The sequence below is a fragment of the Syngnathus floridae genome, chromosome 3 (assembly GCF_059516105.1).
Source record: "Syngnathus floridae isolate MCC-2025c chromosome 3, RoL_Sflo_1.0, whole genome shotgun sequence".
In the NCBI taxonomy this organism is placed as follows: domain Eukaryota; kingdom Metazoa; phylum Chordata; class Actinopteri; order Syngnathiformes; family Syngnathidae; genus Syngnathus; species Syngnathus floridae.
The window spans coordinates 21294473-21306809 of NC_142415.1; the positions used below are offsets into that span (position 1 = coordinate 21294473).

The 12337-nt window shown below is 43.0% G+C and overlaps 1 protein-coding gene across 3 annotated transcripts; it reads right to left on the minus strand.

Annotated features, from left to right (window-relative positions):
• Positions 1 to 5534: 5534 nt before the first annotated feature.
• On the minus strand, positions 5535 to 12272 carry rbm26 (RNA binding motif protein 26). Of its 3 annotated transcripts, none has more exons than XM_088371802.1 (22): positions 11809 to 12271; positions 11495 to 11613; positions 11275 to 11393; positions 10991 to 11082; positions 10624 to 10907; positions 10256 to 10531; positions 9938 to 10177; positions 9679 to 9819; positions 9442 to 9582; positions 9216 to 9324; positions 8985 to 9144; positions 8427 to 8621; positions 8214 to 8312; positions 8065 to 8133; positions 7885 to 7983; positions 7548 to 7622; positions 7247 to 7432; positions 6999 to 7103; positions 6706 to 6909; positions 6446 to 6532; positions 6231 to 6344; positions 5535 to 5980 (listed from the first exon to the last, which is right to left on the minus strand). In XM_088371802.1, the coding sequence occupies exons 1-22, from the start codon at positions 11865 to 11867 to the stop codon at positions 5891 to 5893; spliced, it is 3063 nt and encodes a 1020-aa protein (XP_088227928.1). In that variant the 5' UTR covers positions 11868 to 12271; the 3' UTR covers positions 5535 to 5890. The 3 variants fall into 3 exon arrangements, with proteins under 3 accessions (XP_088227928.1, XP_088227927.1, XP_088227926.1); XM_088371801.1 differs by having other exon boundaries at positions 8214 to 8315; XM_088371800.1 differs by having other exon boundaries at positions 7885 to 8133; positions 8214 to 8315; positions 11809 to 12272.
• Between the last annotated feature and the right edge of the window lie 65 nt (positions 12273 to 12337).

The following is a 12337-nucleotide window of genomic DNA, read 5'->3' on the forward strand; positions in this document are numbered from 1 at the left end:
TCATTCACAAGCTCCTTTGTTGGGCAAATAAATCAAACGAAGCAAAATACAATCGTAGTCGTGGGAATTTCTTTGACAGACTTGGTAAATAAACTCAGTAAAAAGCTTGAGCAAAAAGTGACAAAAGGAGATATTGAAAAAATAAAAATCATACAACAGGAAACGGCGTCTCTGAACGTTACGAATCCCACAAGTCTTTAATTCTGCATTTTGATGGCTTCCGCAGGAAAATGCCGGTCGTTATCAAAAGGCACTGAAGTGTTGCGGCTCTTTCCCCGGGGTTTGGCTAAGGCACTGACTGCACACTCTGACAAGTTCTTTTTATTAAGCTCATATTGTGCAGAATGGAGCCATTTTGATTTGCTTTGTAAAACAGGCCTAATTACGGAGTGAGCGAGGCGGCACATCTAACAGGAAGTTGCAAGTACAAGCTTGTAATCTGGGCCATTTTCCCTGGCCTCTGCAAATACTGATTACATGGGGGACTTTAAAAGGGAAAGTACAGCAAAACAATTTAAATGTAATGTAGCAGTCATACGTGCGGGGGAAGAAGGATGGACAAAGATATGGCCGCATTAATAATACATGCTTTAATTAAGCAGCAGGGAGCGCAAGGAGCACGATCAAGAGATGGCGGAACGCATAAAATGGGGGAAGCGGTGTGAAAGATGGCGGGAGAAAAAAAGTGAATGACAAAGAAGGTGTGAGAAACAGTTCAAAAGTGGAAAGAGGGAGGGTGTGTTCACTTTTGTGAGTCAAGATGCAAAGGCCTGATCAAGTGGAAGTTGCTACTCGTCTACATGTTGCACAGTGAGCTTTCGTTCAGCTGACGGACGAAGAATGATGACGGCGACCTCCGGCAGACCATAATGCACACGGGAGGAAAGCTGCTTCCAACCAGAAGAATTCTTTCAAATATTGTATTTTTTTTGTGTGTTTTCATTTGTGTTACAGGAGCGTTTATTGATCTGCCAGTTAGTTACTTTTTAGGTGGACATAAAATAAAATGAATTTTTTTAAAAAATTAAATTAAATAAATTGATCAATTTGCTGGAATGGAATCTATCCACCTTTTGTGGTTCCTTCTGTATTTCAATATATTTAATGTGCTTTAAAATGTAATGATTGTTGGTAATCATTAAAACCGAACCTATGAAGCTAAAACCAATAACGTGTTTTATTCCAAAGTCCTTTTTTTATTTATTTACAAGAGCCCCGCCACACAAAGGCCCTATTTCCCATGTCCCCTCACAGTAGACATTAACACCAGGATGCTAGCATGGTCCCAGTCAGTAATAAATTGTAGCCAACATTGATAAACTAATGCAATTACCTGCAGGCCACGGCAGTCAGCTAATTTAAAGATACCAGGTTTGTTCATGGAGTGGGAGGCGCCCAATAGGCCCCAAGGGTGAAAGATGGCGTCTTTATTACATCTGAGAGGTCAGCTTGGTAGCACTGTATTAGGATTGATCTTTTGATCCCTGTCTCAAACACCCAGGTCCACCCCCTCACTATCCACGATGCGGATGATGCGAAGGGTTAACTCTGCCAGCCAGGCAGCCTAATTGAGCGCCACACATCTTGCAGCACAAACAGGAACCTGGAGGGTCATAACAAGCCAGCCGTGACTTATTCACATAATAAACCGAGCGGATATCTTAATGAGCCATTGAGCAAGCCAGAAGAGGAGGGGAGCGGGGGCCATTAGACCGCCTGGACCATGGGTACATATTTGTATATCTGCAATTGCCTAATCATTTGCATACGTGGCTGGCTTTAAGACATGCCAGAGGAGCCTTGCATCCTGGGCCCCGGGCATGACAACTATCTTGCACTAGCTCAAAGGCTCATAAAGCACAAAGAGCTTCCACTGATAGATAACAACAAAAAAGGTGATGCACTGTAACGTTGATTCGAATATGTTTAAATTATTATAAGAGAGGCTGGATATTCTTTAGTTCTGCTTGATGGTAATATACCACAGTGGTTGACAACGACATAATAGATGATTGCAAAGGGAGTGTGTTTCTTTTTGAATGCAACATTATTTGATTAAAAAAAAAAATGTTTTTCTGAGACTCAAATTGTGCAGGTCTATTATATGTTACTGTATACATACACCATTTAAAATGCTATGTTGAAAATTGGACCGACCCAGGAAATTGGGTCAATTTGAACCAACTTTAAAAATATTTATTTATTTATTTATTTATTTATTTATTTATTTATTTATTTATGTAAACAGATTTTTGTACAAAAGTGGGTTAGGTCTCATTACAAATATGCCAGGTGAAGAAATGTGCTCCTCAATGTCAAATACTGTTTAATGACAAAGATGAACTGCTGCAAACAAACAAACGTGTAAGTTTCAGCCTTCAACTTCATCAACGTAACAACACCAGCAGCAATCATAAAACTAATAATAAATGAAATAAGACCACTCACAGGGATAAAGTTGGCAATCCAATGCAAAGTGCACATGGAACTCTGGAGTAAACACGACCAGGAAACAAATGCGGCAAAGGGTGACACAATCAGAGGTCGTGAACTCTTACCAATAGCCCGGTGCCTTCTGGTGGCCGGAAGAAACCTCTACACTTTACTATAATGGGATTTTTTTTTTTAAATGTGTGTGCATTCAACATCTAATTTATTTTTCTGCAAACATTTGACTTCATACCTTCAGGAAAGTTTATACTTGACATAACAAATATGCATAAATTCATAAAATTCTGAATGTAGGTCGAGCTTCTTTCATTATCTGACTATTATCATGCATGCATTCTCTTCACTGTTCCTAGGTTGTCCCTAATAAGATGGTCCTCAAATCAGGGGTCAAGGATCAGAATTTAATATGACCTCTGACACATAATTAAATTGCCATCTTTAACCTCAGTTACAAGCTGTCACGGAGCATCGGATTGCATGCTGCAAATCACAGTCACAATCAATGTGAGAGGAGAGAGGGAGGGGAGGGGAGGGGAGCAGCTTCCCTGCCTGCCAGCCATGTCCTGCAACATCTGCACAAGCATGTTATCTTTCATGGAGTTCAACTGGACACTGATCATGTTCGTGTGCAGCCTAAGCACAGTCATGGTAGCTGCAAAGTAAATGCTCGAGTGGCGGTGACACTGCATCTTTTGCAGCTATACTTGATCGAGGACCCAAGCAGGACCAGCACTAAGCCCAAATAAATGCAAACATTTTATGTAAATTAATTTTTTGAGTCGATTATCTCGAGTCGTTTGAAATTAAAATAATCAAATTGACTTGAATTAAACCAAATAATCATTTTATCATAACCTGAAAAGTTCTACTTTGTGTAAACAATTTTTGATGGAACAAGATATTTTTTTTAAGTTGTCCCAAATAAAGTTGTAGTATTTTTTTAAGAGAAATATATGTTAAGAATTTGAATTATTATTTTTAATTTACACTAAATACTGCATTCCACAAAAACATGATTTCAGCATTATTTTATTGACTGTAGCAGGGTCCCTTTTTAAAATCAGGTTTGTTTACATTTTCACGCTCCAAAATCCTGACGTAATGTAAATAATAGCATTTCTCTGCAAGTCAACTTCAGCAGTACATCAGAGGCCAGCAGGCTGAAATTCAGGTTCTTCACAGAGGCCAAGTGAACAGATCTCGCCATCAACTAGGCAGACAGGCGGATAACCTGAGGTGGCAGAAGAAATCCATCTTGAATTTAACGTGCATGTCGGTGTGAGTGAGGCGAGGCTTTCTTCACACAAGTGCAGATGTGCGAGAACATCAATGTGTCCCCAAAGTCACATGATGCTGAATGACGATGCTGATTATGATTTAGGGGCTGCTACTTTGGTTTCAAACTGTGCCTGGCTTTGTGGCCAGGGGCCCTGTGTTGTTTAAAGGGGTAGAAATACTAAATTAATCATGCTTTGGCTCCACTTGCTAGAGAGTGAAATTTGCTTATGGAAGCCCATGATCACATCAAATATTAATGTCTTCACAGAGGCGTGCCATTGTAGCGGTGGGGACATTTAACTTGGGGGGGGGGGTCAATGTGGAAAACACCTTCTTTATATTGGAGCCCTAACATGGTGGAATAAAGGACCGGTGGTTTCTACTGTAAATGTAACCAATCGATAATTTGAGATTCGGATTTGACTCAAAATTTGATTAGCATGCAAGGATGTTTTTGTGTTGCAAAAATCCTGAGATGAGATTCAAATGAATCGGAATAAATACACTGGAAAGTGTGTTATGGATATGTGCTAGCCTAGATGTTGCATATCCATATGAGCATCTTCTGGAGCCCCTCCGGATTCCAGTAAACAAACTTTTAAGTGACAAGTTTGAGCACGAGAATCCCTGGCATAATTTAATTTAGGTTTTCGGTTACAACTTGATGTTTCTTTTGTCTGAGGTTTGGTGAAGCCACAGTAGGTAAATGAGATGGCGGGAGGGGGGCCTTTAACACCCCCTCGCTGAGATGGAGGTGCTGTGCTGCTGTGGAAGCCTTAAAATGATGAAGAGCCAAAATTGTACATGTGCAAATCTGATTCCTCACAATTATATCCGCGAGCCAGACAGGAACCGAGGGTGGTCCGGGAAGATTTGAAGTGCTCCACCCTGATTGGCTTATTTGTCCTCTCTTATCCAAGGCTGAGGAATTGTGGGAGCTTGTCTCTGTGGGTGCTGAGCCACCTCACACAGTTGAGGAGCACCTAACAAAGTCACTGCTGGATTTGTAAGGAGGAGACCATGGTGATGGATGCACCCTTGTGTGAATACTGACTCACATTTTAAATAGGACTTGTAAAAGAGTAGTTGTGGTTATCTTTGTTTTGAATTTAAAACAATGCAGTAATCTACAATGGTCACTTATGATGTATGCAGATAAATCAACTGGAGCAAATTTATCTTGAGGTTGTTCTTGATGATGGGTCAAAAGATTTTAACAATGCCAAATCTTGTAGGCTGTGGTATGAGGACGCGTTTTTCCAGTCTGTATCGGGAACCAAATAAGCACAACACCTGGAAATTCATAGGAAAATACATATATATATAATATACATTAATTCTATAAAAACAGCAAGATTTGAAGTTTCTTAATTTCTTCAACTGGATTACCTGCAATAAAAATATACATTTTAAGGATTTGTTTCACTTTTTTTTTTTATAAGTGGGAAGAGTGCACATTTCAAACAGTGGAGATGTTTGAAATATTTGACAGTGCCTTACCTTGGATTGGAATCATTTACATAGAGCAGGTTACCTTAAATTCAGGACGGAGGAATTTTTCAGGAAGTTTACTCTTTAGGTGTTGTTTTTTAATGGTCAATACAGCGTTTAATGAGCAGAGTTTATCTAACTGCCATACTTCTAGTAGTTTTGCCCCCCGTTTTTGGCAGTGTCTTCTGACCATTTCAAGTTTCTTTTTTTAAACAATGCAAGATTAAAGCAAATTACTGAGAACGCAAGCTTTCGTACAAATCTTTTCAACCTCGACATAAAATATTTACATATGAACTTTCAAACAACCAATGTAAGACTATTCTGCAAAAACTTTATAGTCTGTCAATTTGTTAAACAGTAATACAGGATGTATTTTCTCAAACTGATAATTCAGCAAGCTGTCACATATCCAGACAAACCAGTTATCATATTACAAAAGAAAACAAAAACAATTCTACATTAAGAGCATTAAAAAAAAAAAGTTGCATCTGGAATTACATATTAAAAATGAATCAAAGTTGCATGTTTTTTTTTTTTCAGCCAGTTACATCAGTGTGACGTCAAGCTTACGTGCCTTGTCAGATTTATAAACAGGCATTAAAATAAATAAATTGCAGGACATCTGGTCATCATTGCACTCAGCTGTGAAAGAACATCGGGATCATATTCATCTGCGCCAAGAGCGAGGTTCGTTGTCGTCCTCTTCTTCATCGTCGTCCTGCAGCAAGGCGTCATCGCTTAGTGACTCTTCTGGGTACTGGAGAAGAACAAAAACAAGCAACCCGTTGATTTAAGCTGGTTAATATGCAGATATACCTGATGAAAAGAAACGTGCATTTTTCTTGAGCGTGTACAGAGAAGCTCGAATCAGAGCTCTCTTGTGTACTGGCTCTCTCTTGTGGCCAGGAATGGTACTACAACGCTTGCACTGAGACTGGACCTTATATTATGTGGAATGCATTATGACAAATGTGTTCATCTACAAGACACAAAGACATCACACAAACCTCATCCTCTTCTGGCTCCACCTCATGTACATCAGAAGCATTCAGCGTCATGGCAGGCTTATGCCAGGCCAGGCGTAAAATTCGGTTGTTCAACTTGAAGCCATGGAGGGCTGCCTGCGATTTGACAAAACCAAGCATGCAAGATGAAAACACAAAATAAGAGGGAAGTGGGAGGCAAAACAGCCCAAAGTATTTTGTGGAAGGCAACGACTCACCTGCTCAGCCTCTGCTCTTGTCCTGTAGGTGATGACTGCAGACAAGGTGTTTTCATCAATCTGGCAATCTTCTATTTCTCCAAATTGCTTGAAAATTGTCAACATGGAACAATCACTTCACAATATCCAATATTAACTTGTGAGACCAATTAAATGAAATTGCTATCTGACAGCACATTATTGTGCAATTGTGGATTGCAGTGCCATCTACTGGACATTTACTGTATTACTCAGAGAAGTGTCAGAATATGCAGACTTACAGCAAAATGTGGCAGCAGGTCGACACACTCTGTCTCAGTGAAAGCAGAAATCGCCAGCGCTCTAGGTCGGTGGTCCACAACTGCGTGCAGGGGGGCGCCTCTTCCTCGTCCTCTGGCGCCTCTACCGCGGGCTCTTGGAGCGCCACGTCCTCGAGATGAAACCCCGCGGCCTCGTCCCGGTGTCAGCAGTCCCCGTTTGGCAGCCTAAGCAGAAGCAGTGGACAAGATCATTGAAATTTTAATATACATTATTCAAATTGAACTCCATTTTTCCTGATCACTCAATGTGATACCTCTATCTGCAGTTGGGTATATTTGATCTTCAGCAAAGCAGTATCCTCTCCAGCTTGAGTCTTCTTGTACAGATCTAACTCTGCATCAAGCAGTTCTCTCTGTGCCTGGAGGGAGGAGAACAAACATGACTTTCCGCCATCTTTCAAAAGTCAAGACACATAACACCAGTTACTTCAATCCCATGAACATAAGAAACTTGAATACATTCAGAGCTGAATGTCCATGCTGAGATTTCACAAAGTATTACCTGGGCCTTGCTCTTGACTGTGTGCTGTACCAATAAATTGCTGGTGATACTGCTGCTGCTTGAGATGCCTTTGATTTCCTCTTGCAGTTTGGTGATGCTCTTGGTTAAGGTGCCCAATGTTTCCATGATCTTGGCTTTATCCTCTGCTTTCATTGTTTTGTTTTTCTCCAGTTTGGAGATCAGCAGCTGTGGACAGCAGGGGCATGAATGAACCGTGGTTGCAAAATATTTCAAAGTAACTTGCTGGCATTTCAAGAAAAACATTTTTTTTTTGCCAGTCCATTCAATCGGACGATCTTACCTTCTGTGTTTCAATGTGCTTCTCCAGTATTTCCTGCTTTTTCTTCCGTACGTCTTGCTGTAGCTTTAGGGCTTCCTGGGAAAAGATTTATGGGACATGATCAAAGAGTGACGCTATTGAAAAGTACAGCTGCATTACGCAACCAATACCACCATTTGTTTATTTTTACGAGCTGATATATGAAAAAAAACAACAAATATTATGAATTTCAATAAAATATAATTACACCTATAAAGATGGAATTTTACTGGCATCTTCAGAAGACCATTTCATTGATAAATTTGGGTGGAGGGTTTTGTGACGCCCTCCATGCCTCTTGCAACATTTCACCCCTCACCTGTTTCTTCTTCAAAGAGTCCTCTGTGTTTTTCTGGACCGCTTTTAGGGCCGCGGGATTGTATACCGTCTTTGAGAGGCCCGCCGAAGTTGAAAACACCTGAAATTGTGCAAAATGTGAACACAAAAATGTTGGTACAATGTAAAGGGGTACGTGAAGATCTAATTGGCTGACACTTGCCTTCTCAACGGGACCTGCAGGTTTGGCAACGAAACCCAGACGCTCCTTCACTGAGACTTTAGCGGGATTCTGGATCAGTTAGGGGGCGGGGGGTTACATGTTATTCCAAATAGTATACATCGACAAGTTGCACTTCCACAAAAGCACACCTGAGAAGCTACGCTGGAATCCTGCGAGGGCTCAGAGTTGGCAGGGAGAAGAGGCCCGAGGCGATCTTTGACAGACTGCTTCAACGAAGTCGCTGGAGGCTGCTGAATGTTCAAGAGATTTCAATCAATGCTCTGAGAAGCGTTTGTGGCTTCTTAGTCTCTGTGTTGGTGGTGAAAATGTATTAATCTCAGAGATCAAAAGGCACAGTTTACCATGGCTGACTGCGATTGCAACTGCTGCACGTGAGACAGACCCTGTCCTAGTCCATCATTTCCGTTCTCCCGGAACCAATGCACCCGGATAAAGCGGTTGTTGAGGACAGCCTCTGTGCTTTGGATGGCTCGCTTGGCCTCATCTGGGGCCGCAAACTGGATCAACGCACCTTCGGGGTCATTCTGGTAAGCCACCTTGGAAAATGGACAGCATGAAATGATTTGAGGAACAAGGCCATTTCAATGTTTTGTCCACATGGAGTCTGCATTTTAGGAGCCCAGAAGCGGGTCCCAGGGTGGATAGATTTCTCACTAAATTTATTGTCCATCTTAAACTCCCTTAATTCAAAGATCAACACTGTAAAATATCTTTTTTGGGGGAAAAAAAATGGCTGACATTATGGAAACCTCCCTGCCGAATACTGAGAGACTCATACCCAAGCACGCACACAGTTACATATTAGCTCATGGATAGAATTGCTTATCTTTGCACCACCAGGCAGATAGTGGAGTCACGAAAGAAACAAACAGGACGGCAACGGTGAAAAGGTGACCTACCTGCAGGTTGACGATGGTTCCGAACTTGCTGAAGTGCTCGTTCAGTTTGCTGATGTTGTTGAGTTCGGAGGGAATTTGCCGAACTAGCAGCTTGGTGTTGGGAGAGTTGAAGGGACCTCTTCTGTGGTAGCCCAGGTGGTTGGGTTTGTTATAGTTTGGCCTGCGAGGCAAAAGAAGACATTTGTCTATGCCAGGCTGCCTTCGGCAAGACTCCACTTCATAAATTCTCACCTGTCAAACCAAGGTTTCTTGTGGAGAATGCTTCCATCATGCAAACCGGAAGGTCTCTTCCTCAGGCTCGAATCCATAACAATTCTCATACTGTTGTTTGGAACCTTATCTGGGGAAGGACAAAGCCAAAGTTAGGTCATCAAATGTATTCATAAATCAAGGAATGTATGAAATACAGCATTTCCAAACGAGCCTGCTGGCACGTTTGCCATCGGACCAGGCCTACCTTTCTGCGGCTGGTCCACATCCCCCATCGTGAGGCCAATCAGATTGGGCCTCTGGGCATTGACCCGGTGGCGGTACATTGGCCTGGAGCTCGTCGTGATACTGGGAGCCTCGGGGTTGTACACATCAGTCTCGTACGTATCTGCCGCAAAGATTACGACAAGCGACGACGTAAGCCACATTTACGTAATTGGTTACAAATGCATTTGATTAGCAGCGAACACGCGGCTGCTCTTACCGGAGGGGAAAAGTGGTGTAGGCATTTGGGGAACTGAAGAGCGTATACCAGAAGTGACAATTGTGGGAACGGCGCTTGTTATGGAGTTTGGAGGTGCATCCATTCCAGATGGTTGAAGTGGAGGAAGAGGAGGAGGTGGTCCTGAAAAGCAAGGGGGGGAAAAAGTCAATCCCTATCACAGACGGGAAACCATAATCACTCAAAATGTAAGTGCCTATTCACCAGAATGTGGATTTTCCAAGGAGGACAGAAAGCTTACCTGCAACTGGTGGGAGGCTTGGTGGCAGTGTGCCAGGCGGGGGGACAGGAGGTCCCAGATTCACAGACGACGGGTTCATTAGTGGTGGCGGCGGAAGGCCAGGGGGAGGAGGGCCCTCCACGCCTGGGATGGGTGGAGGTTGGAAGGGCATCATATTGGGCAGACCGACGTCCTCCACAACAACGGGGTCACTTCCGTGGTCGAAAAGACACATGTCTCCTCTCATGCAGAAGCCTTTCTCTGAAGGACGGACATGACATCATTAGCCCAAATAATGTCGACGTGGATTTAACAACTGCATTTTTCCGCTTTGCTCACCGTCATAGTCACGGCAGCGTTTCCTCGGTTGAGGAGGGGGTCCTCTGAAAGGGCCGCGATCCACGGGGTGCTCAGGGCGGAAATCTGACCAGCTTTCAGTGGTGTTGTTGCTGTGATGATGAGTGGGCGCGATGACCGTGATGGTGCTGCTCAGTGTTGGCACGGGGAAATGGGAAGTGGTCGCAGTGGAAGCAAGAGCAGCCGGGGTGTAACTCTCAGAACCTTCCAACCTGTCCACTCGATCGTGATCGTACTTCAACTTCCCGGGATCCCGCTCTGGAAACAAAGAGGTGTTACAGCAGTTAGGGGTGATATTTGAATAATTTGGTTTGACTTTCATGAATCCTGTGTACTCGGAACAATCTTACCTCTACTTCTACTTCTTGACCGAGTTCTGCTGTGAGAGGGACTTCCGCTTCGGGCTCGATCCCGGTCCCTGTCTCTGTCCCGGTCTCTTTCTCTGTCCCTGTCTCTGTCTCGTTCACGGTCTCGAGTACGATCCTTGCTCCAACTCCGACTTCGGCTACGGCTGTAACTACGACTGCGACCCCTCCGTCGATTGTAGCGATCGCGGTAGGAGTCCCTTCTGGGTGGATTGCGGTCGTAATCTCTCTTCCTGGACCGGTCATCTCTTTTACGATCGTCTACTCTCCTTTGGATTACAAAAACATATGTGACAGACAGTTCAAGATGATGCCAAATAGTGCATATAAAACGGACATTTGCTACACGCACCTGCTATCTCTACTGTAGCGGGAACTCGATGTTGCAGGGCTGTTATTCACTCGCCGAGAGAACTTTTTGTCACGTTCTTCTTCTCGGTTCGCCTGAACAACAAAGCGATACATGCGAAACTATATATGCAGCTGTACTGGACAAAGGTAATCATTTTAATATGTACAATTTAAACAATCAGTTATCTAAGAGAGCTAAATGAGGTTGAACTCTGATGTGTGTCCTTATCATGTAGTACAACTAGGAATGGATTAAACGTTTTTATGATGGCAAATTATTTTTACCTCCTCTTTTTTCGGCTCATCTTTCTCAACTTTGGCCAAAGTGGGTTGTGGTTCCGTCGGAGGCAGATAGCTTTTGTTGGCTATAGCTTCAAACAGCCTGTCCACAAATTGCTGGGTCTCTGGAATTGAATTTGATTGAACAACAAAATAATCAATAGAAAAAAAACTCAAGATCAAACGAGAAGTCCAATCAACTTGTGACTGCAAGATCGATCGGTACCTTTCTGGAGAAACACGTCCAACTGGTCAATACACAAGGCTTTTAGTTCTTTTTCAGTTTTGTCTTTCTTCACCAGGGCAACAACATACTTGGCGAGTGCTGCGGGGTCAGCGTCGCAGCTACAACAGTAGAACAAACAACTTTTAAACCGCATCACACGCTCAGGGGAAACACAGACATTTTATTAAATAAAGGGACTACTCATGCCATCCACACTTTGTTGCTGCGTAATCGTGTGCTTTCAAGGAAAGTTCATTCATACCGAGTTTAACTAGTGAACTGAGTCGTAGCTAGCAGCTAACGTTTTTACTTACATGGGCTCGAGCGTGTCAGACAGCCATGTTTTCAAAGCATCCAGATTTTCTATTATCATTTTAGATCCAGCCGGAATTTATTTTTTTGTCACCGATTAATTAAACGCCGGGATGAATAGTGAACATTCGCTTAAGTAAAGTAGCCACTTTAGTCTTGAGTTGAAGCTAAGATGCTAAACGCGCCGTTAGCTCAACTCAGCGGCAACAATGCTGGTCGACTTAGCACAAGTCCCAGGCCGCGAAACGTGCAGTCGGACGTCCGTACTGTGAGTGTTACGGATCCACGACTCACGTGCACCTGTATGCCAACCAATTTCACAAGCTCGACTCTAGATTGCAATTAAAATTGCGCAGTTAAAAAATACAAGTGATTTGCACGCCGAACATATCACTCCATTTACGCTCCGAGGTAGCTCGCGTGCCTGTTCGACTATTTACTTCCGCTTTTGATCTCGTTAGCAGCTATCGCGAGAGTAGCGGTGACTCAAGAACACGTTTCATATGAATAGCGTTGTAATCGCCATTCGAA

Bases quoted from the DNA above. Each gene is read 5' to 3' on its own strand.
- rbm26 (XM_088371800.1), bottom strand. From the start codon at position 11,867: ATGATAATAGAAAATCTGGATGCTTTGAAAACATGGCTGTCTGACACG. The intron at 7,623-7,884 runs GTGAGGGGTGAA...ATCTTTTCCCAG, and splicing joins ACTCTTTGAAGAAGAAACAG to GAAGCCCTAAAGCTACAGCA. The intron at 6,910-6,998 runs GTATCACATTGA...GCTTCTGCTTAG, and splicing joins ATACCCAACTGCAGATAGAG to GCTGCCAAACGGGGACTGCT.